This window comes from Bombina bombina, chromosome 8, assembly GCF_027579735.1.
Source record: "Bombina bombina isolate aBomBom1 chromosome 8, aBomBom1.pri, whole genome shotgun sequence".
Taxonomy (NCBI): Eukaryota; Metazoa; Chordata; class Amphibia; order Anura; family Bombinatoridae; genus Bombina; species Bombina bombina.
In genome coordinates, this window is record NC_069506.1 from 25,099,187 (window position 1) to 25,120,984 (window position 21,798).

At 40.8% G+C, this 21,798-nt stretch overlaps 1 protein-coding gene across 1 annotated transcript in view; it reads left to right on the forward strand.

Annotated features, from left to right (window-relative positions):
• The window catches only part of PHC2 (polyhomeotic homolog 2), a 218,668-nt gene that overhangs the window by 117,403 nt on the left and 79,467 nt on the right, over nucleotides 1–21,798 (forward strand). Inside the window, exons 5-8 of the mRNA XM_053690193.1 lie at nucleotides 1,746–1,823; nucleotides 19,118–19,273; nucleotides 20,330–20,419; nucleotides 21,030–21,321. Of these exons, the coding sequence (XP_053546168.1) occupies nucleotides 1,746–1,823; nucleotides 19,118–19,273; nucleotides 20,330–20,419; nucleotides 21,030–21,321 (616 nt within the window). The remainder of the gene's footprint in view (nucleotides 1–1,745; nucleotides 1,824–19,117; nucleotides 19,274–20,329; nucleotides 20,420–21,029; nucleotides 21,322–21,798) is intronic.

Sequence of the window (21,798 nt, forward strand, 5' to 3'; positions counted from 1 at the left end):
GTGTGTGCATGAGACACATTGTCATTATATAACCTGGTGTGTGCAGGTGACACATTGTCATTATATAACCTGGTGTGTGTATGAGACACATTGTCATTATATAACCTGGTGTGTGTATGAGACACATTGTCATTATATAACCTGGTGTGTATTAGACACATTGTCATTATATAACCTGGTGTGTGTATGAGACACATTGTCATTATATAACCTGGTGTGTGTAAGAGACACATTGTCATTATATAACCTGGTGTGTGTATGAGACACATTGTCATTATATTACCTGGTGTGTGTATGAGACACATTGTCATTATATAACCTGGTGTGTGTATGAGACACATTGTCATTATATAACCTGGTGTGTGCAGGAGACACATTGTCATTATATAACCTGGTGTGTGCAGGTGACACATTGTCACTATATAACCTGGTGTGTGTATGAGACACATTGTCATTATATAACCTGGTGTGTGCAGGAGACACATTGTCATTATATAACCTGGTGTGTGTATGAGACACATTGTCATTATATAACCTGGTGTGTGTATGAGACACATTGTCATTATATAACCTGGTGTGTGTATGAGACACATTGTCATTATATAACCTGGTGTGTGTATGAGACACATTGTCACTATATAACCTGGTGTGTGTATGAGACACATTGTCATTATATAACCTGGTGTGTGTATGAGACACATTGTCATTATATAACCTGGTGTGTGTATGAGACACATTGTCATTATATTACCTGGTGTGTGTATGAGACACATTGTCATTATATAACCTGGTGTGTGCAGGAGACACATTGTCATTATATAACCTGGTGTGTGTATGAGACACATTGTCATTATATAACCTGGTGTGTGTATGAGACACATTGTCATTATATAACCTGGTGTGTGTATGAGACACATTGTCACTATATAACCTGGTGTGTGTATGAGACACATTGTCATTATATAACCTGGTGTGTGTATGAGACACATTGTCATTATATAACCTGGTGTGTGTATGAGACACATTGTCATTATATAACCTGGTGTGTGCATGAGACACATTGTCATTATATAACCTGGTGTGTGCATGAGACACATTGTCATTATATAACCTGGTGTGTGTATGAGACACATTGTCATTATATAACCTGGTGTGTGTATGAGACACATTGTCATTATATAACCTGGTGTGTGTATGAGACACATTGTCATTATATAACCTGGTGTGTGCATGAGACACATTGTCATTATATAACCTGGTGTGTGCATGAGACACATTGTCATTATATAACCTGGTGTGTGCATGAGACACATTGTCATTATATAACCTGGTGTGTGCATGAGACACATTGTCATTATATAACCTGGTGTGTGTATGAGACACATTGTCATTATATAACCTGGTGTGTGTATGAGACACATTGTCATTATATAACCTGGTGTGTGCATGAGACACATTGTCATTATATAACCTGGTGTGTGCAGGAGACACATTGTCACTATATAACCTGGTGTGTGTATGAGACACATTGTCATTATATAACCTGGTGTGTGTATGAGACACATTGTCATTATATAACCTGGTGTGTATGAGACACATTGTCATTATATAACCTGGTGTGTGCAGGTGACACAATGTCATTATATAACCTGGTGTGTGCAGATGACACATTGTCATTATATAACCTGGTGTGTGCAGGTGACACATTTATACCATATTATTTAGGCTATTGCAATGTGTTTCAGGCCAGTCTGGCAGCCGGCAGACAAGGGGCTTCTCCTGGTGTCAGTGCCCCTCAACAGAGCCCATCCCAGCCTCCTACGGTAAGCAGTGACCATAATCTCCCTCTTTTCAGTGAGTGTATTTAGAGCATACATTTCACATTCTTGATGGTGCGTTTTAGTGTGGTATTTAAGAAAGAATGTTGTACTCTTATTCTACACTAGATTCCATCCCCTCTTGTTGAGGGGCAAGTGGGCCCTTATACACTATCAATTGCTTGGTGGCCTGATTGTTTAAACACTGTAATTAGTGATCTGTAACCCTAAATAAAGCCCAGCATTATAATATAAAATGTTACAAAGCTGCATTTTCACTAGTAGCCACCAAGTGTTGCTGTTGTACTGTGAGATACATGTAGTACATCTGCACTACCATACAGGGATTTTGTTATACAACGTGCAAGCAAGGACAGGTTAATACTCAGTAATGTGTCTCGTCAGCACAATGCAAACTAAATGTGTACTAACTTGAGACAGAGGAGGACCACACGTAAATTCTTCTAATTATTACATACTTGTATTAAAATGCATTAAAAAGTGAATTATCTTATCTGAAAAATGACCGTCAAGTTGTAAGTTTGCTTGTTAGATGCCGTAAACTGCGTTCTTCAAAAACTCTCCAGCATGACAATAAATCATCAGTTTATTTTATTAAGCTCTATATTATAACGTGTGTCTCATTAACATACAGAAAATTAGGGAACTCTCCTTAGTGACACAATTCTTAAAAGGGACATTAAACACCTGGAGATGGTAATATAAAATAATAAATTATATATATATATATATATATATATATATATATATATATATATAAAAAACTCAGCAATATACTTTCATTATTTATTTTGTCCCCTTTTCCTGTAATTGCATTTTGAAATTGTGAGCTTTTCAGTTCCTGTTAGAAATAGTGCAGAACACACACAGCCATTGGCTGCACACTCAGAACACAGTCATATACCACACAACCATTGGCTGCACACTCTAGTGACCTATTTATAACTGTCCCTAATTGGCCACAGCAGAGAAGGTAACCTAAGATACAACATGGCAGCTCCCATTGTTTTATAGACACTAAAACTTTACACTTATTTTGTCAATATTTAAACAACTTATGAAACTTTAACAAATACATCTACCTGTTATTCTCAGACTAATCTTTTCTGTGAATGCATCATTCTATTTAGCATTTATTTAGTGTTTAATGTACCTTTAAGGTAAAAATTGCCGTTAGAGCATTCTCTGAGGGTCTCATAGTACTGACAAAGTCTTCTTATAGAATCTAGTATTTATCTGCTGCAAAAGGGAGTGATTTGAGTTAGTTAAAGCCACAGTAAAGTCTAAATTAAACTTTTGTGATTTAGATGCAGCAAGCAATTTTTGTTCTCTTGGTATCATTTGCTGAAAGCATATCTAGATAGGAGCTCAAACCAGCAATGCATCTCTGGGAGCTAGTTACTGATTGGTAGCTGCACATATAGTATATGCCTCTTGTCATTGGCTTGTCTGATGTGTTCAGCTAGTCCCTAGTAGTTTATTGTTGTTCTTTAAACAAAGGACACCAAGAGAATGAAGCAAATTTTATAATAGAAGTTTATTGGAAAGTTTTTTTAAAATTGTATCTGAATCATGAAAGAAAAATGTTGCGTTTCATGTCCCTTTAAAGGGACGTATGCCAGCAATTGCACACTGCATTGTAAAAGGGGATCTACAACAATTAGAAGATGGGCAGGTAAATGGAAAATTAGATTTAATACTGGAAAATCCAAGGTTCTACATTTGGAAATAAAAATAAGACAAGGCTTAGCAAAATAGAGGAGGACAGGGATTTGGAGAAGTAATAGATAACAAGCTAAAGATGGGCATACAATGCAGGGCAACAGCTTCTAAGGCTAATACGATACTAGCATGTATTAAAAAGAGGCATTGATGCAAGGGTGGAAAGCATAATTCTGTCACTATATAAATCACTGGTAAGACCTCACCTTGAGTATGGAGTGCAGGTTCTGGGGACAGATCACAAAAAAAGATATTGCAGAACTAAAAAAAGTTCAGAGAAGGGCCACAAAGGGGAATGGAGAATTTAAACTATGAGTAGAGGCTAGCCAAACTGGGACTGTTTTCTCTAGAAAAAAAGGCACTTGAGAGGTGACATGATTACTTTATATGAATATATTCAAGACCCATACACAGAGATGGCTCTGTTTATACCAAGGAAAATTGTTTGTGACAAGAGGTCACAATTTAAGGCTGGAGGAAAGGAGATTTACATTTCCTGCAATCAATCTATCTATCTATCTATCTATCTATCTATTGGGTTCTTGTAAAGCGCGGCTATTCACCCGTAAGGGTATCAAGAGCGCTGAGGGTTGCAGTTCAGTCGAAGAGCCAGGTCTTGAGGTCCTTTCTGATCTTAGTTAGGGCGGTAGCTTGTCTGAGGTTCAGCAGGAGGGTGTTCCAAGTCTTGGCTGCCAGGTGAGAGAAGGATCTGCCTCCCACTGTGGTTTTCCTGATGCGGGGATGACTGCGAGGGACTTGGTTGGCAAATCAAAGTTGTCTGACAGGGGGTGTAGAAGGTAACGCAGTGGTTCAAGTATTCGGGACTGATGTTGTGGAGGGCCTTGAATTCGTGGGTGAGAAGCTTGAAGGTTATTCTTTTGTTGCTGGGGAGCCAGTGCAGGTCCCGCAAATGTTTGGTGATGTGGCATTTACGAGGGGATGTCGAGGATTAGTCTGGTCGAGGCATTCTGGATGCGCTGTAGTCTCTTTTGGAGCTTGATGGTGGAGCCGGCGTAGGGTGCGTTGTCGTAGTCCCGTCGGCTGCTGACTAGGGCGTGGGTGACAGTCTTCCCTGGTCTAGGTTGGGATCCATTTGAAGATCTTTCGCAGCAGGTGAAGTGTGTGGAAGCATGCAGAGGAGAGGCGTTGATTTGTCGGTCCATGGAGAGCGATGAGTCCAGGATGACGCCTAGATTTCATGCATGGTCGGAGGGGGTTGGAGGGTGTCCGAGGGCTGTGGGCCACAAGGAGTTATTCCAGGCGATGTGGTGGGGACCGAGGAGGAGGACTTCAGTCTTGTCTGCTTTCCGCTTTAGGCAGTTGTAGCTCATCCAGGTGGCGACTGCTGTCAGCCCTTCGTGGACGTTTCTCTTGGCGGTGGTGGGGTCACTGGTGAGTGAGATGATTAGCTGGGTGTCGTCATCGTAGGAGACAATGTTTGAGGTTTTGTTGTCGGGCAATGGCGGTGAGAGGGGGCCATGTAGATGTTTAATAGGATGGGGCTCAGCGAAGAGCCTTGGGGTACACCGCAGCTGATTTCTGTGGGCTTGGAGGTGAAAGGGGCTGGATGTCCGTTGGTGTCACTGTTGGGATTGGAGAATTTCTTGATTACTGTTAAATAGCTCCTTGCTGTTGTGGACGTTGGCATTGATTCTATCTTGGATAGCTGTCTTCTTGGTGGTTTTGATAAGGTGGTGGTGGGTAGTGATGGCTTCTTTGTAGGCTGTTTTATTCGCAGGGGTCTTGCTGGATCACCAGGTCCCCTGTTTTATTCGCAGGGGTCTTGCTGGATCACCAGGTCCAGTGGTGGAGGTTGCGGGCGGAGGAGTTGGCATCTGTGGAGGTAGCTGGGGGGACTTGTTCAGGGTGGAGTGAAGTTGGTCTTCAGTGATCTGCGGGGCGGGTGGTGCTGCCGGAGGTGTGTGGTGGGTTTGTTGAAGGAAAAGTGTATGCAATGGTGGTCGGTCCAATGGAGTTCGGTGTTGTGGTTGACTGAGATGTGGTTGCCTGCAGAGAAGATATGGTCGAGGGTGTGTCCGGCTAAGTGGGTTGGGGAGTTGACGAGTTGCTTCAGGCCGATGGTTCCAAGGTTTCTAAGAGGTTGGTGGTGTTGTGGTCGTTGGCGTTGTCTAGGTGGAAGTTGGGGTCAATGAGGTGGATGTAGTCTGTTGAGGCGAGAGTGTGGGATGCGATGAGGTCATTAATGGAGTCGCAGAAGGCAGGACGAGGTCCGGAAGGTCTGTAGATGAGGGTACCGCAGTGGGTGGTGTTGGGACTGACCTGGATCTTGAAGTGTAGGTGTTCCAAGCCTGGTGAGCGGTAGTCAGAGCTGGTTGTGACATGGAGGGACTGTTTGTGGACGATGGCGAGGCCTCCTCCCGGTCGGTTGCTGCTGTACTCGTGGGAGATCTTGTATCCGTCGGGGATGGCGATGTAAGGCATTGATGTGGGGTTCAGCAAGGTTTCCTGAGGAAAGCACGTCTGGGGTGGTGGAGCTGAGCAGGTTCCAGATTTCGACGGCTTGCTTGTAGACGGAGCGGGTGTTGAGGAGGATGCTGTGGAGATGGTTGCGGTTGTTTTTGCGTGAGGTGACTGGCGGGTTAGTGGTTCAGAGGGAGGAGAAGGAGCAGTTGCGGCAGGTGAAGGGTCCTATGGTGTTCGTCGGGAATGCGTGGTGGCAGGCGGATGATCTACTGGTGTTGAGATGGAGGAGGGTGCTGGCGTCCAAGTGGCAGCAGTTGTAGGAGCCAGGGTTCGTGCCGCTGGTCAGGGACCGGCGCTGATGGGCTTTCGGGCGCACCAGCGCCGCAGCCACTGCGCACGGCTGCTGCGCAGTCGCGCAGCGAACTCCATTAAATAGGTGCGGGGTGGTGGGTGGGCTGGGAGGCGGGGGGCAGGGCAGTGGCTGTAGAAAGAAAGTTAAGAAAGGAAGTTACCTGTGCTGTGTTGGGAGGCGGGGGGCAGGGCAGTGGCTGTGGCATGGGAGAGACAAGAAGGAGGAGAGGCAGGCAGGAAGAAGCTGCTGTCTCTTTAGTATAGTGCAAACCAGAAATGTTCTTCACTATCACCTAGATTACAAGTTGTGCGTTCGTGTTTTAACGCTGAAAAAATGGTAATTTCAGCGTTAAAACAGCACCACAGCCATTACAAGTCTTGTCGGTATAGCTGTACCGCAAGCTTTTTAGCCTGTAACGCAACGTCAGTTTTTCATGGGACTTCCATAGCGCCGCCATTACGAGTTTTGCAGTGAGGCTAAAAAGCTTGCATTTCGCAATCTGAGAGCAATAGTTATGAGTTTTACGCTACAAAAACTGTTATCATAAAACTCATAACTCATAAGTGTTACAAAGTACACTAAACACCCATAAACTACTTATTAACCCCTAAACTGGTGGCAGAATTAGGGGTTAATAACTCCCCGCATCGCAAACACTATTATTAACCCCTAATCTGCTGTTCCCGACATTGCTGCCACTAATAAAATTAATTAACCCCTATTTCCGCTGCTCCCCGACATCGTCACCACTATAATAAAGTTATTAACCCCTTAAACCGCCGACACTATTTAAATATTATTAACCCCTTATCTGCCGTCCGCCCACATTGCCCCCCACTATACTAAAGTTAAGTAACCCCTAATCCTGCCACCACTATAATAAACATATTAACCCCTAAACTGCAAGCCCCCCACAACGAAATATACTAAATAAACCTATTAACCCCCTAAACCAAAAGCCCCTCACATCGCAATAAAACTAATTTAAACTAGTAACCCCTAAACCTAAACGCCCCCCTAACTTTATATTAAAATTACAATTTCCATATCTTAAATTAAATTAAACTTTCTTGTCAATTTAAAAAACTAAGTTTAAACTAATAATTAAACTAATATAACTATTAAACTAAAACTAAACTAACTACCAATTAGATAAACTATATTACACATTAAAAAAAACACTACTATAAAAATTACAAAGTATTTACCGTATTTTTCGCACCATAAGACGCACTTTTTTCCCTCTCAAAAGTAAGGAGAAATGTCTGTGCGTCTTATGGTGCGAATGCAGGCCCTGTGCTTGCATTTTTAGGCTAACTGACACTGGGTAGTTGTAGCAAGCGTTGCTTACTTACTAATGGTGTGCATAGTGATTTAAAATAGCTTTTATATTTTTATCAAGCAATTCACTTGGCTGCACAATCTGCGGGAGCCTGGGGGCTGAATTGAGTGAAACCGGAAGCTCCTATATAAAGGCCCGGTATACTATCTGCATCTAGTGAGAGCAACAGGTGAGAGGATTCGCCCCCCCGCTCGTGTTCATTTACCGTAAAAACAAACGTTTAGGGCAAATCAACTTCCAATACATTTACCGGTATTTCAAACAGCCTCTATTACCTCGGTCTGGACCGATATTCATGATAAATCCAGGCTGTCCTCTCATTTTGTGTCTGCCTGCCCATGAATCCTTTAAATGGATTTATCATGAATACCGGTCCGGATCGAGGTAATGGAAGCTGTTTGAAATCTACAGGTTGATTACCGGATTACGGTACCTACGGTAGCTTATTAAAATTGAAATCCATAGTGGCAAAAAACATCCAGCATGTCCGCTGATCCGGCGGACCATGCTGGATGTCTTTTGCCACTATGGATTTAAATTTTAATAAGCTGCAATAAAGTGTTTTAAATGTTCATAAATGGATCCTGACCTGCTTTCCATCTGGGGCCCAGTCCGGCGGCAAGTTCTATCAGCTACCATTGCAGAATGTTGTGTGTCACATGTCACAATGACCGGAACAACACAGAGGACCCGACAGTTTGACCGTAGCAGAAGGGAGTGTGTCACATGGACCGGCACAACAGAGGACCCGACAGTTTGATTGTTTACAGTTTCATAGTACCTAACACACACTTCTCCCTATTTTTATTTTGTGATATGAATATTCTTGTTTTGGGTTAGGGTTTAGAGTTTAGGGTTAGGGTTAGGGTTTAGGGTTAGGGTTAGGTTTGGGGTTAGGGTTTAGGGTTTAGGGTTAGGTTTGGGGTTAGGGTTAGGGTTAGGTTTAGGGTTAGGGTTTTGGTTTAGGGTTAGGGTTTAAGGGTTAGGGTTAGGGTTTAAGGGTTAGGGTTTAAGGGTTAGGGTTTTGGTTTAGGGTTAGGTTTAGGTTTGGTTAGGGTTAGGGTTTAGGGTTAGGTTTGGGGTTAGGGTTAGGGGTTAGGTTTGGGTTTTAAGGTTGGGGTTAGGTTTAGGGTTAGGTTTGGGGTTAGGGTTAGGTTTGGGGTTAGGGTTTAGGGTTAGGGTTAGGTTTGGGGTTAGGGTTAGGTTTGGGGTTAGGGGTTAGGTTTAGGTTTGGGGTTAGGGTTAGGTTTGGGGTAGGGTTTTAAGGTTAGGGTTTAAGGGTTAGGGTTTTGGTTTAGGGTTAGGTTTGGTTAGGGTTAGGGTTAGGTTTGGGGTTAGGTTTAGGGTTAGGTTTGGGTTAGGGTTAGGTTTAGGGTTAGGGTTAGGGTTAGGGTTAGGTTTGGGGTTAGGGTTTAGGGTTAGGGTTAGGTTTGGGGTTAGGTTTGGGGTTAGGGTTAGGTTTAGGGTTAGGGTTTTGGTTTAGGGTTAGGGTTTGGTTTAGGTTTGGGGTAGGGTTTTGGTTTAGGATTTTGGTTAAACATTACAGTCCTTTATTTACCGTATTTAATTGATTTTAGCCACCAATTACGGTAGCAAGAGCTACTCAGGTGCTGAACCAAAAATGAGACTACTCCTAACCTTACAGTCCTAACCTACAGATAGCAAGAGAAGAAACAAAATTGATAATCGAATTTGCTTAACATTGCATGCTCTGTCTGAATCATGAAAGAAAAAATTGGTGTTTGATATCCCTTTAACTAGCAATGGGGATGGTATGTACCGGTAATCATGGTGGGGTGGGGGGCGGCAAAATGTATCATCGCCATAGCGCACTACCGTATATCCCAGAAAGTCCAGAAGGCAAAATCTACTGTATGTACCGTATACCGGTAAATCCAAGATGCTTTACGGTATTTCATTTCAAACTTTAAAAGCCTCCATAAAACACTGCTATTCACCAAACACAATCACAGTGTGTACAGGTCTTATGGAGCGAATCTGTGTGTGTTACTGACAGTTTTTTTCATCACTGTATTTTCTTGCAGAAAACCTTGTCCGTAGATACTGGTACAAAGATGATAAAGCAGAAAAGAATAGCATATAAGATTCCTTTTAAACTAGAGGTAGTAAAATATGCAAAGGAGCATGGAAACAGAGCAGCAGAGAGACATTTTGGGCCACCTCCAACTGAAAAAATGATAAGAGAGTGGAGAAAACAGGAGGATCAGCTGCAAAAAGCGAATAAAAGTAAGCACACTTTTCGTGGGCATGCTGCAAAGTGGCCACAGTTAGACGTGACCATGAAAGAATGGATCACACATCACCGGAATAATGGCTTATCAGTCTCTACAAAAATGATAATATATGAAGCCAAACGCATTGCTGTAGAGAATGGCATTCATGATTTTACTGGATCACCATCATGGTGCTACAGGTTTATGAGGCGATGTGGCCTTGCTATGCGCACCAAAACTAGAATTGCGCAAAAAATGCCAGAAGAATATGAAAATAAGATTCTGTCTTTTCATAAATTTGTCATTGATGCTAGGAAGAAAAATGGGTTTGAAATTGGCCAGATTGGGAATATGGATGAAGTCCCGCTAACCTTTGATGTGCCATCTAATAGGACTGTTGATCTGAAAGGTGCCAAAACTATCACCGTGAAAACCTCCGGACATGAGAAAACCCATTACACGGTTGTGTTGTCTTGCTGTGCAGACGGCACCAAATTGCCACCCATGTTAATTTTCAAAAGAAAAACATTTCCAAAAGAAGTTATTCCAAGAGGAGTTGTTGTACATGTTCATGAGAAAGGATGGATGGACGAAAATGGAATGAGAATATGGCTTGAAAAAGTGTGGTGCAAACGTCCTGGAGGGCTTCTGAAAAAACCTGCCTTATTAGTGCTTGACCAGTTTAGAGCACATATTAGCGAAACTACAAAAAAGTGCTTTAAAGAAGTAAAGACTCATCTAGCTGTAATTCCGGGAGGTCTTACCAGCCAGCTGCAACCTCTCGACGTTTCTATCAACAAACCATTTAAGGTCTTTATGCGAGAGGAGTGGAACAAATGGATGGCTGCTGGTAATCATGATCTGACACCTACTGGACGAATGAAGAGGCCCTCTATCACTCAAGTTTGTGAATGGGTGAAAACATCATGGCACTCAGTGAAGGAGGAAATCGTTGTACAGTCATTCAAAAAATGTGGCATTAGCAATGCTTTGGATGGAACCGAAGATGATTTCTTAGCTGAAGATGAAGAAAGTGATGTTTGTGATCTCAGCTTCTTAAATTCTGACTCTAGCGATTCAGAGTTCTTGGGGTACACAGACTAGAAGAGTACTTAAAGCTTAAAGTCTCTCTTCATTTGTTGATGACACTGATGATGGTTCTTTATTCCACTGTTGACTGTTCTATTATTCTGTTATAGTTTATTAAATAGTTTACTACACCATTTGATTCAGAATACTTTTTTTCTTGTTTTCCTCCTCTAAAAACTAGGTGCGTCTTATGGTGCGAAAAATACGGTAATTACAAAAAATTAAAAAGACTAAATTACAAAAATTAACAAACACTAAATTACAAAAAATAACAAACGAAATTAATGAAAATAAAAAAGAATTACACCTAATCTAGTAGCCCTATAAAAAAAAAAAAGCCCCCCCAAAATAACAAAAAAACCTAGCCTTCAATAAACTACCAATAGCCCTTAAAAGGGCCTTTTGTAGGACATTGCCCTAAGTTAAACAACTCTTTTACCTGTAAAAAAAATAAGTAAAAAGACCCCGCCAACAGTAAAACCAACCCCCAAAATAAAAAAACCTAACTCTAAAAAAACCTAATCTACCCATTGCCCTAAAAATGGCATTTGTATGGGCTCTTTTGCATTGCCCTGAAAAGGGCATTTAGCTCTTTTAAGAATAGCCCAAACCCTAAATAAAAAAAGAAACCCACCCAAAAAACCTTAAAAAAAACTATACACTAACCCCTCTTTAGGTACTCACAGTTGCTGACGTCCCGCTTGAAGGATCTTCATACCGGTGGCTCCATCATCATCCCGGCAGCCAATAGAATTTCAGAAGCTCTCATCCTATTGGCTGTTTTGAACAGCTAATAGGATTTCAGTAGCTCTCATCCTATTGGCTGATTTGAATTTCCAAAATCAAATCAGCCAATAGGAATGCAAAGGACACCATTTTGAATCGCGTACCTTGCATTGAAGATTCAGTATGAAAAGGATGCTCCGCGACGGATGTCTTCAGGATGGACCCGCTCCGCGCCACCGGGATGAAGATAGCAGACGCCGCCGAGATGAAGATAAAAGATGCCGCCGGGATGAATATGGAGCCGCCGGGATGAATATGGAGCCGCCGGGATGAAGATCCTTCAAGCGGGACTTCAGCAACTGTGAGTACCTAAAGAGGGGTTAGTGTTAGGTTTTTTTTAAGGTTTTTTGGGTGTTTTTTTTTTTTAGTTTAGGGTTTGGGCTATTCTTAAAAGAGCTAAATGCCCTTTACAGGGCAATGCAAAAGAGTTAAATGCCCTTTTAAGGGCAATGCCCATACAAGTGCCCTTTTCAGGGCAATGGGAAGCTTAGTTTTTTTTATTTTGTGGGTTGGGGGTTTGTAATGTTAGTGGGTCTTTGTATTTTTTTTCAGGTAAAAGAGCTGTTTAACTTAGGGCATTGCTCTACAAAAGGCCCTTTTAAGGGCTATTGGTAGTTTATTCTAGATTAGGTTTTTTATTTTGGGGTGGTTTTTTAAAAAAATAGGTATTAGAATAGAAATATTTGTTATTATTTTGGATAGTTCGTTTGTTATTTTGTGTAATTGTTTTTTTCCTTTTGGGTGGGTTTTTATTTTTTAGATTAGGGGTTGGGCATTTCATGAAAGAGCTGAATGCCCTTTTAAGGGCAGGAAAAAGAGCTGAATGCCCCTTTAAGGGCAATGCCCATACAAATGCTCTTTTCAGGGCAATGGGTAGATTAGGCTTTATTTTATTTTTATTTTGTGTGTTTGGGGGGTGGGGGTTTGTATACTGGGGTGTTTGTTTTTCTTTTTTAGCAAAAGAGCTGTTAACTTTAGGGCAATGCCCTACAAAAGGTAAAGGCCCTTTTAAGGGTTCACAAAATGCCCTTTTTAGGTCCCTTGGTAGTTTATTATAGATTAGGGTTTTTTCTTTTGGGTGTTTTTTTTTTTTTCTTTAAAGGGTATTAGAATAGGAATAATTTTTATTATTTTGGATAATTGTTTGTTATTTTTTCTAATGGTAGGTTTTTTTATTTTTTGTAATGTTAGGTTTTAGTGTAAGGCAGCTTAGCTTTTATTTTATAGGTAAGTTTGTATTTATTTTAACTAGGTAGACTAGTTAGTAAATAGTTATTAACTATTTACTAACTAGTCTACCTAGTTAAAATAAATACAAACTTACCTGTGAAATAAAAATAAAACCTAAGCTAGATACAATGTAACTATTAGTTATATTGTAGCTAGCTTAGGTTTTATTTCACAGGTATGTATTTAGTTTTAAATAGGTTTTATTTAGTTAATAATTGTAACTTTAATTTAGCTATATTTTAAATATTTTAAAGTTAGGGGGTGTTAGGGTTAGGGGTAGGGTTAATAGTTTAATTTAGGTTGTTGCAATGTGGGGGCTGGTGGTTTAGGGGTTAATAGGTTTATTTAGTGATGTGGGAGGCCAAAGGTTTAGGGGTTAATAGCTTTATTTAGTGGCGGCGATGTCGTGGAGCGGCAGAATAGGGGTTCATAGATTTATTATAGTGTTGGGGTGCAGGGGAATAGGGGTTAATAACTTTAGTATAGTGGCAGCGATATTGGGAGCGGCAGAATAGGGGTTAATAGATTTATCTAGGTGGCGACGATATCGGGGACGGCAGATTAGGGGTTAATAACATTATGTAGGTGCCCACAATGTCAGGGGCAGCAGATATTAGGGTGTTGGTTTAAACGTTAGTTTTTTCCCCCATAGACATCAAATGGGGTTGCGTTACGGAGCTTTTCATTCTGCGATCGCAGGTATTACGTTTTTTTCTGACCCGCTCTCCCCATTGATGTCTACGGGGAAAGCGTGCACGAGCACATCTAAATAGCGCTTGTATTTTGTGCGGTATGGAGCTCAACGCAACCATAGCGCTTGCACAAGCCGGCTGTTTCAAAACTTGTAATGGCTGCGCTATAGAGGGTTAAATAACGCAACTTTTGTTGCGTTCGTTAAATTCCCTATATTGCGTATAACTCGTAATCTACCTGTATAAGAGCAATAAAATTGGGGAACTCATTACCTAAGGAGGTAGTGAATGCTAATACCATAGATAAATTTAAAAATGGTTTAGATACATTTCTGGATACAAACATAATTCAGGGATATGATTGCTTGTGTTAAAGGGACACTCAATTAAAATTAAACTTTCATTATTCAGATAGAGCATGCCATTTTAAAAAACTTTCCAATTTACTTCCATTAACTAAATGTGCACTGTCTTTTTATATTTAAACTTTTTGAGTCACCAGCTCCTACTGAGCATGTGCAAGAATAAGTGTGTATGCATTTGTGAATGGCTGATGGCTGTCACATGGTACGTGTATGCATTTGTGATTGGCTGATGGCTGTCACATGGTACAGGGGGAGTGGAAAAAGACATAACTTAAAATTGTCAGAAAAAATCTACTATTCATTTGAAGTTTAGACTAAGTGCTATTGCATTGTCTTGTTACCTTGCATTTGTTTATTATGCAAATCTACTGTGTTGACTGGTCCTTTAAATGGGTCACTTTTTTAATGGGATTAATTTAAGCTCAACTGGAGCTTTTTTTGTAAGAATATTAATATTTGTATAGGTTGAACTTGATGGACTTTTGTCTTTTTTTCAACCTCATCTACTATGTTACTATGTAAATATTTTAAAAATTGTCATTTGTTAGCACAATTTACAAGGTTGACAAATCAAGAGCAGTTTAGTAACACACCCCTTATAAAGCCACATCAAATTCATGTTCCTGGTGTCCTTTACTGTGGCAATGTACAGAGAGATTAAAATGAGCTTGTGCTGTAATCGAACCAATTGTGTAGAATTTTGCAGGCTCTAGTATTTTACATGACTTAAAGAAAATTTAATGTGCAAAATTCTGTAATGTGTTAAATACTTGTATTATGACATATTTACTTGCATATAACTGTGTATTTAACTCCTTCAAAGGGCTTAAACACATAGTTAAAGGGACATGAAACTCAAACATTTTCTTTCATTATTCAGATAGAGCATACATTTGTAAACAACTTTCTAATTTACTTGTATTATCAATTTAGCTTCATTCTCTTGGTATTGTTTATTGAAGGAGCAGTAATGCAATTCTGGGAGCTAGCTGAACACACTGGTAAGACAACAACAAGTGTATCTATGGGCAAGATTAAATATGCAAATAACTAATTAAATTACTAAAACCCCTAACCTAACACCTCCTAAATTAATCCCAATAGCCTAAATTAAAAAATACTAAATTACAATTAAAATAAAAAAGCTAACATTACTTAAAAAAAATTAATCTAAGATTACAAAACATAAAAAAGTCTAACATTACATGATATAATACATTAAATTATCAAAAATAAAAACAATTAACCTATGAAAATAACCCCCCCCCCCCAAATAACAACACCCCCTAATCTAATACTAAACTACCAATAGCCTTTAAAAGGGCCTTTTGTAGGGCATTGCCCTTAATTATACAGCTCCTTTACCTTAAAAAATACTAAGTCCCCCTCTAACAGTAAAACTCACCACCCAATAAACCCCAAAATAAAAAAAACTAACACTAAAAAATCCTAAACTACCAATTGCCCATAAAGGGGCATTTGTATGGGCATTGCCATTAAAATGGCATTCAGCTCTTTTAAGAGTGCCCAATAAATCCCTAATCTAAAAAAAAACTAAAAATAAAATAAACCCTAAGTCTAACCCCCAAATAGGTACTCACCGTTCCTAAAGTCCGGCAGAGAAGGTCCTGTTCCAGGTGGTGAAGTCTTCTTCCAAGCGACCAATTTCTTCCAAGCGGGGACCACTTCTTTCTTCATCCAGGACCAAGCCGGCACGAAGCAGAGATGAGCGCAGAGCAGGACCGGCGACCGCTGAGCCATGGAGCGTGAAGGATCCTCTTTGTACAATCGCCGCCGTACACTGAACTGTTCAAATCAGCCAATAGGATTTCAGTAGCTCTCATCCTATTGGCTGATTTGAATTTTAAGAATTAAATCAGCCAATAGGAATGCAAGGGACGCCATATTTAAACGCGTACCTTGAATTCACTATTCATTGTATTGCAGCGATTTTACGAAGAGGATCCTCCACATTCCATGGCTCCGCGGACTCCGGTCCTGCTCTGCACTCATCTCCGCTCTGGCTTGGTCCTGGATGAAGAATGAAGTGGTCCCCGCTTGGAAGAAGATGTCGGCTGCTTGGAAGAAGACTTCACCGCCTGGAACAGGACCTTCTCCGCCGGACTTCAGGAACGATAAGTACCTATTTGGAAGTTAGATTTAGGCTTTTGGGGGGGATTCGGGATTTATTGGGCACTCTTAAAAGAGCTGAATGCCCTTTTAAGGGCAATGCCCATACAAATGCCCCTTTAGGGGCAATGGGTAGTTTAGGTTTTTTAGTGTTAGGTTTATTTATTTTGGGGGGTTTGGTGGGTGGGGGGTTTTACTGTTACGGGGAACTTAGAATTTTTTTTAAATGCAAAAGATGCTGTTTAACTTAGGGCAATGCCCTACAAAAAGCCATTTTAAGGGCTATTGGTAGTTTAGCATTAGATTAGGGGATGTTTTTATTTTGGGGGGGCTTTTTTATTTTCATAGGAATTCGGTTTAATTTTTTTATTTTGGATAATTTTGTTTATTATTTTATGTACAGTAATCTTAGACTTTTTTATTTTTGGTAATTTTAGATTCATTTATTTTAATTTAATCTTAGGTTTATTTTTCTAAGTACTGTTAGGATTTTTTATTTTAATTATAATTTAGTACTTAGGTTAGGGGGCTTAGTAATTAACAGCTAGATTACGAGTTTTGAGCGCTATAGGGATTTTAACAACCGCCACAAAAGCTGCGTTATTTCACCTCCCTATATCGCTGGTATTACGAGTTCTAAAAAGGCAGGCTTGTGCGGGCGAAATCGTTGCGTTGAGCACCATACCGCACCGAAAACAAGCGCTGCTTTGACGTGCTCGTGCACGATTTCCCCATAGACATCAATGGGGATAGCCGGCAAAAAAAAAGCCTAACACCTGCGATTGCGGAATGAAAAGCTCCGTAACGCAGCCCCATTGATGTCTATGGGGAAAATAAAACTAATGTTTAAACCTAACACCCTAACATAAACCCCGAGTCTAAACACCACTAATTTGCTGTCCCCGACACCTACCTACAGTTATTAACCCCTAATCTGCCGCCCCTAACATCACCGCCACCTACATACAGTTATTAACCCCTAATCTGCTGCCCCCAACATTGCCGCCACCTACATACAGTTATTAACCCCTAATCTGCCGCCCCAACATCGCCACCACCTACATAAAACTATTAACCCTAATCTGCCGCTCCCGATGTCGCCGCCACTATACTAAAGTTATTAACCCCTAAACCTCTGGCCTCCCACATCACTACCACTAAATAAATCCATTAACCCCTAAACGTAACCCTAACGTAACCCTAAGCCTAACACCCCCTAACTTAAACATAATTAAAATACAGCTAAACTAAAGTTACAATTATTAACTAAATAATACCTATTTAAAACTAAATACATTACCTGTGAAATAAAACCTAAGCTAGCTACAATGTAACTAATAGTTATATTGTAGCTAGCTTAGATTTTATTTTTATTTCACAGGTAAGTTTGTATTTATTTTAACTAGGTAGACTAGTTAGTAAATAGTTATTAACTATTTATTAACTACCTAGTTAAAATAAATACAAACTTACCTGTGAAATAAAACCTAACCTGCTTTACACTAAAACCTAACATTACAAAAAAAATAAACACTAGTTAAATAATATTAACCCCTAATCTGCTATCCCTAACATCGCCGCCACCTACCTACATTTATTAACCCCACAATCTGCCGTCCCCAACGTCGCCACCATTATATTAAATGTATTAACCCCTAAACCTAAGTCTAATCCTAACTCCCCCTAACTTAAATATAATTTAAATAAATCTAAATAAAATTCCTATCATTAACTACATTATTCCTATTTAAAACTAAATACTTACCTATAAAATAAACCATAAGCTAGCTACAATATAACTTATAGTTGAGGTGTGAGGTGAAATTACGGGTGGCGCGGGTTTCAGCAGTTACTCTGAAGCCTGCGCTGCATATGTAATCTCGCCCTATATATATATATATATCTATGTGGGACTTTAACCTTTAACATGGTGGGATGGTGGGACTTTAATCCCCTTTAAAGTAAGCAGTGTCCGGACCCCTGGGTTGTGAATTCACAGAGGGGAAGCAGGATAAAATTAAATCTTGCTACTTCCCCGTATGAATCCCACTTCTGACACCAAACTTTTTAGAGGTCCTCTCTGAGGCCAGGTACAACTTGTCACTGATCAGTATTCTGCACTTCACCTGGAACAGCTAGTTCCCAGCTCCTGAGTCTACCTAAGTATGCTTTTCAACAAAGGATACCAAGGGAACTAAGAAAATGTAAACATAGAAGTAAATTGAAACGTTGTTTATAATTATATGCTCTATCTGTATCATGAAAGAAAAGTTTTGGGTTCCATATCTTTTTAGAGTCAGTTACAGAGCAGCATTACTGGAAGCCTACTCAGGTATGGTCTGCAACAAAGGTTACCAAGAGAACAAAGTATATTTGTTAACAGATGTAAATTAAAAATTATCTTCAAATTGCTGTTTTATCTGAACTATAAATGTTTAAGTTTGGCTTTTATGTCCCTTCCTCCTCTCTAGAGGGTGTGGATACTAAAACAATATTCACATGTTTTTCTTCCTTATGGTGGTGAGAGTCCATGAATCCTTACTGCTGGAAATTCATCACCTGGCCACCAGGGGGAGTCAAAGACAACCTACACCAAAAGCTTAAACATCCCTCCTACTTCCCTGACCCTCCCAGTATTTTCTTTGCAGAATAAATGATTTATGGCTGTATATTGAAATGTTGTTTTATTTTCCTTAATTAAAAGTTTTTGGAGGAGATTAAATGTTGAGATAAATGTCCCTATAAATATTATCGCAAACTATATTGTGAAATAATTTTTTTGATAACTGGAAATAGTAACTGTTTAGTGTGATGTTACCAGGTCAAGGTCTTCCGTGTGTAGGATCAAGGACTATACTCTTCATGGTAAAGTGTAAGCCTCTGTCTGATCATGAATTTGTTTCCTACCAGCAGATTAACCTCGTCAGCTCTCCGCAGATTATCAGCCGCGCTCAGACGGTGAGCACCACTCCATCCTCAGGGATCACTCAGCAGGCCGTGCTCCTGGGAAATGCTTCCACTCCTGCTCTGACTGCCAGTCAGGCTCAGATGTACCTGCGGGCTCAAATGGTAGGTGAGCCCCCGGCAGCGTATACTAGACTCACTGCATAAACACAGGGCTCAGTCACCAGCGTACACTCACTGTGCAGCTTACTCACATTAACACTTCTCACTCACATACACTCACTGTGCTGCTTACTCACACTCACGCCTCTCACATACACTTATTGTGCAACCTACTCACGATCACCCCTCTCACTCACATACATTCACTGTGCAGCTTACTCGCACTCACCACTCATTCACATACAGTATAATCACTGTATGGCTTTCTCACACTCGCACCTCTCACTCACATACACTCACTGTGCTGCTTACTCGCACTCACCACTCATTCACATATACTCACTGTATGGCTTACTCACACTCACACCTCTCACTCACATACACTTATTGTGCAACCTACTCATGCTTGTACCTCTCACTCACATACACTCACTGTGCAGCTTACTCGCACTCACCACTCACTCACATATATTCACTGTATGGCTAACTCACACCTCTCACTCTCATACACTCACTGTGCAGCTTACTCACACCTCTCACTCTCTTACACTCACTGTACAGCTTACTCACACTTACACCTCTCACTCACATACACTCATTGTGCGACCTACTTCCACTCAAACCTCTCTAGCACTCACTTATATAACTTCAAATTGAACATAATTCACATATCCATACATACTCACTAAGGCTCACTCATATACCCTCACTCCAATTGTTCAGATATACTAACAATCATACCCTACACTGAAACTAACTCAAGACATTTGCAGTTGTGTAAGACTCCCCCGTCCCATTCATTTCCTTCCACCTCTTGCCTACTTATTACAAATTACGCAGAGGAGCACATACGCTGGCCCTCATTCAAATTCATCAGAATCCCAGTGCAAAGATAATGTCATGTCATGCGCCTTGTTCTAAGCCTTACCAAGCTATTAGCAGAGCAGCTGTTGGACTCAGTAGGATAGTGAGTGTCACCTCTTGCCCATCTCACCGGCAAGTTGAGGGAGTCTTTATTCTTCTGGGTCAGCATTGTGACTATGTATTTGTTCTCTCCAGCTCATCTTTACTCCTACAGCCACGGTGACAAGTGTCCAGTCAGAGGTCAGTGCTGGAGCCACTACACAGACCCCAATTAGCAGCACTCAGGTAAGTGGCTCTCTGCTTTCCTTTACTCTCCTGAAGTTGTGATCTGGATTGACACAACTGAATGAATGAACAGCAGCAAAAATGGCATTACACAATACTGGGTTCCAAAACTCTGCTACAGATATACCCATTCCCCACCTTGCCTTGGCTAGTTCATCGTATACTATAAAACCTATTAGGCATTGGCAAAATTACAAAACAAATGCTAAATATTGCTGCAGGCCCCGACATTTTTTTTCGTTTCGGCGCCGGATATATCAGTGTGAACATTCAACACATAAATATCTAGATTTGCACAGATCTGTCTGTGTGTGTTTCTCTTTCAAGCTTTCATTTCTGGCAATAAAACAAAAGACATGCTGCTACCTGCAAATTTTGCTCATGCCTAAAACTTAACAGAATGCAGCATTTTTAGCTGCACGGACGATATTGTAATTTCTGGGCCTTCTGGTGGAATATAGAGAAACCGCAATCCCCCAATGTCATGGCGCAGGAACCCTGTTATCTTTATTGGTCAAACTTATTTATCAGGCGACTCTGCATCTCCTTGCTCCTTACTACACAGGGTCTGAGCGAGGTTTTGGTGCAGATGTTGCCGTCTGTATTTCAGGTGCAGAACTTGGCAGTGCGGGGACAGCACTGTGCAGCAGGAGGGCTCAGCTCCCAATCGCATCTCCCCAATATCGCTATGAAGCCACCCACAAGCAACCTCAGCCTCCAGCCAGTGACCAGCACATCTCAAGTCAAACCTACCGCACACATAATCCTGCCAGGGGGCCGAGGGGGCATTAGTGATTCGTCAGACATCCACAAGAAGGGGGAAGGTCATATCACTGATGGTCGTGCAGGACCTACCAGCCGGACTGTGGTACCCGTAACTGCTCACTCAATCATCACTCCAGGTGAGTCACTGAAGCTTAGGATGTGTCTCGGGTCGGGGATAGATAATAAAGCCCTGTCTGATGTGTCATTAGTTTTGTAGATCTTGTCTGCACCATACTCCAGCCGCTGACCATGGCAGATCCACTTGTGTGTGTTCTGGGGATAGGGAATTTCCTGTCTCACATCCTAAAGCACTCTGTTACCTTTCCATAAAGTGTCACAAATATTATTAAAGGGACATTAACTTTGACTCAAGTTTGAAATGGTAAAAGGGACATTAAACACCTCTTGCCTTTGTGTAAAAATTGTGTTTGTCTCATGCTCCCGAAAGATGCCGAAAAGCCAATTCTGTAGGTTTCCTTCCAAGTGTGCAACATGCTACACATAGTGCCTATAACAGAGGAAACAGCCTAAATATCCTGAATATCCCCTAAGACAGCATAAAAATGCAAATATATTTTCTAAATTACAATGTATGTGCTTAGCAACCAGTGATA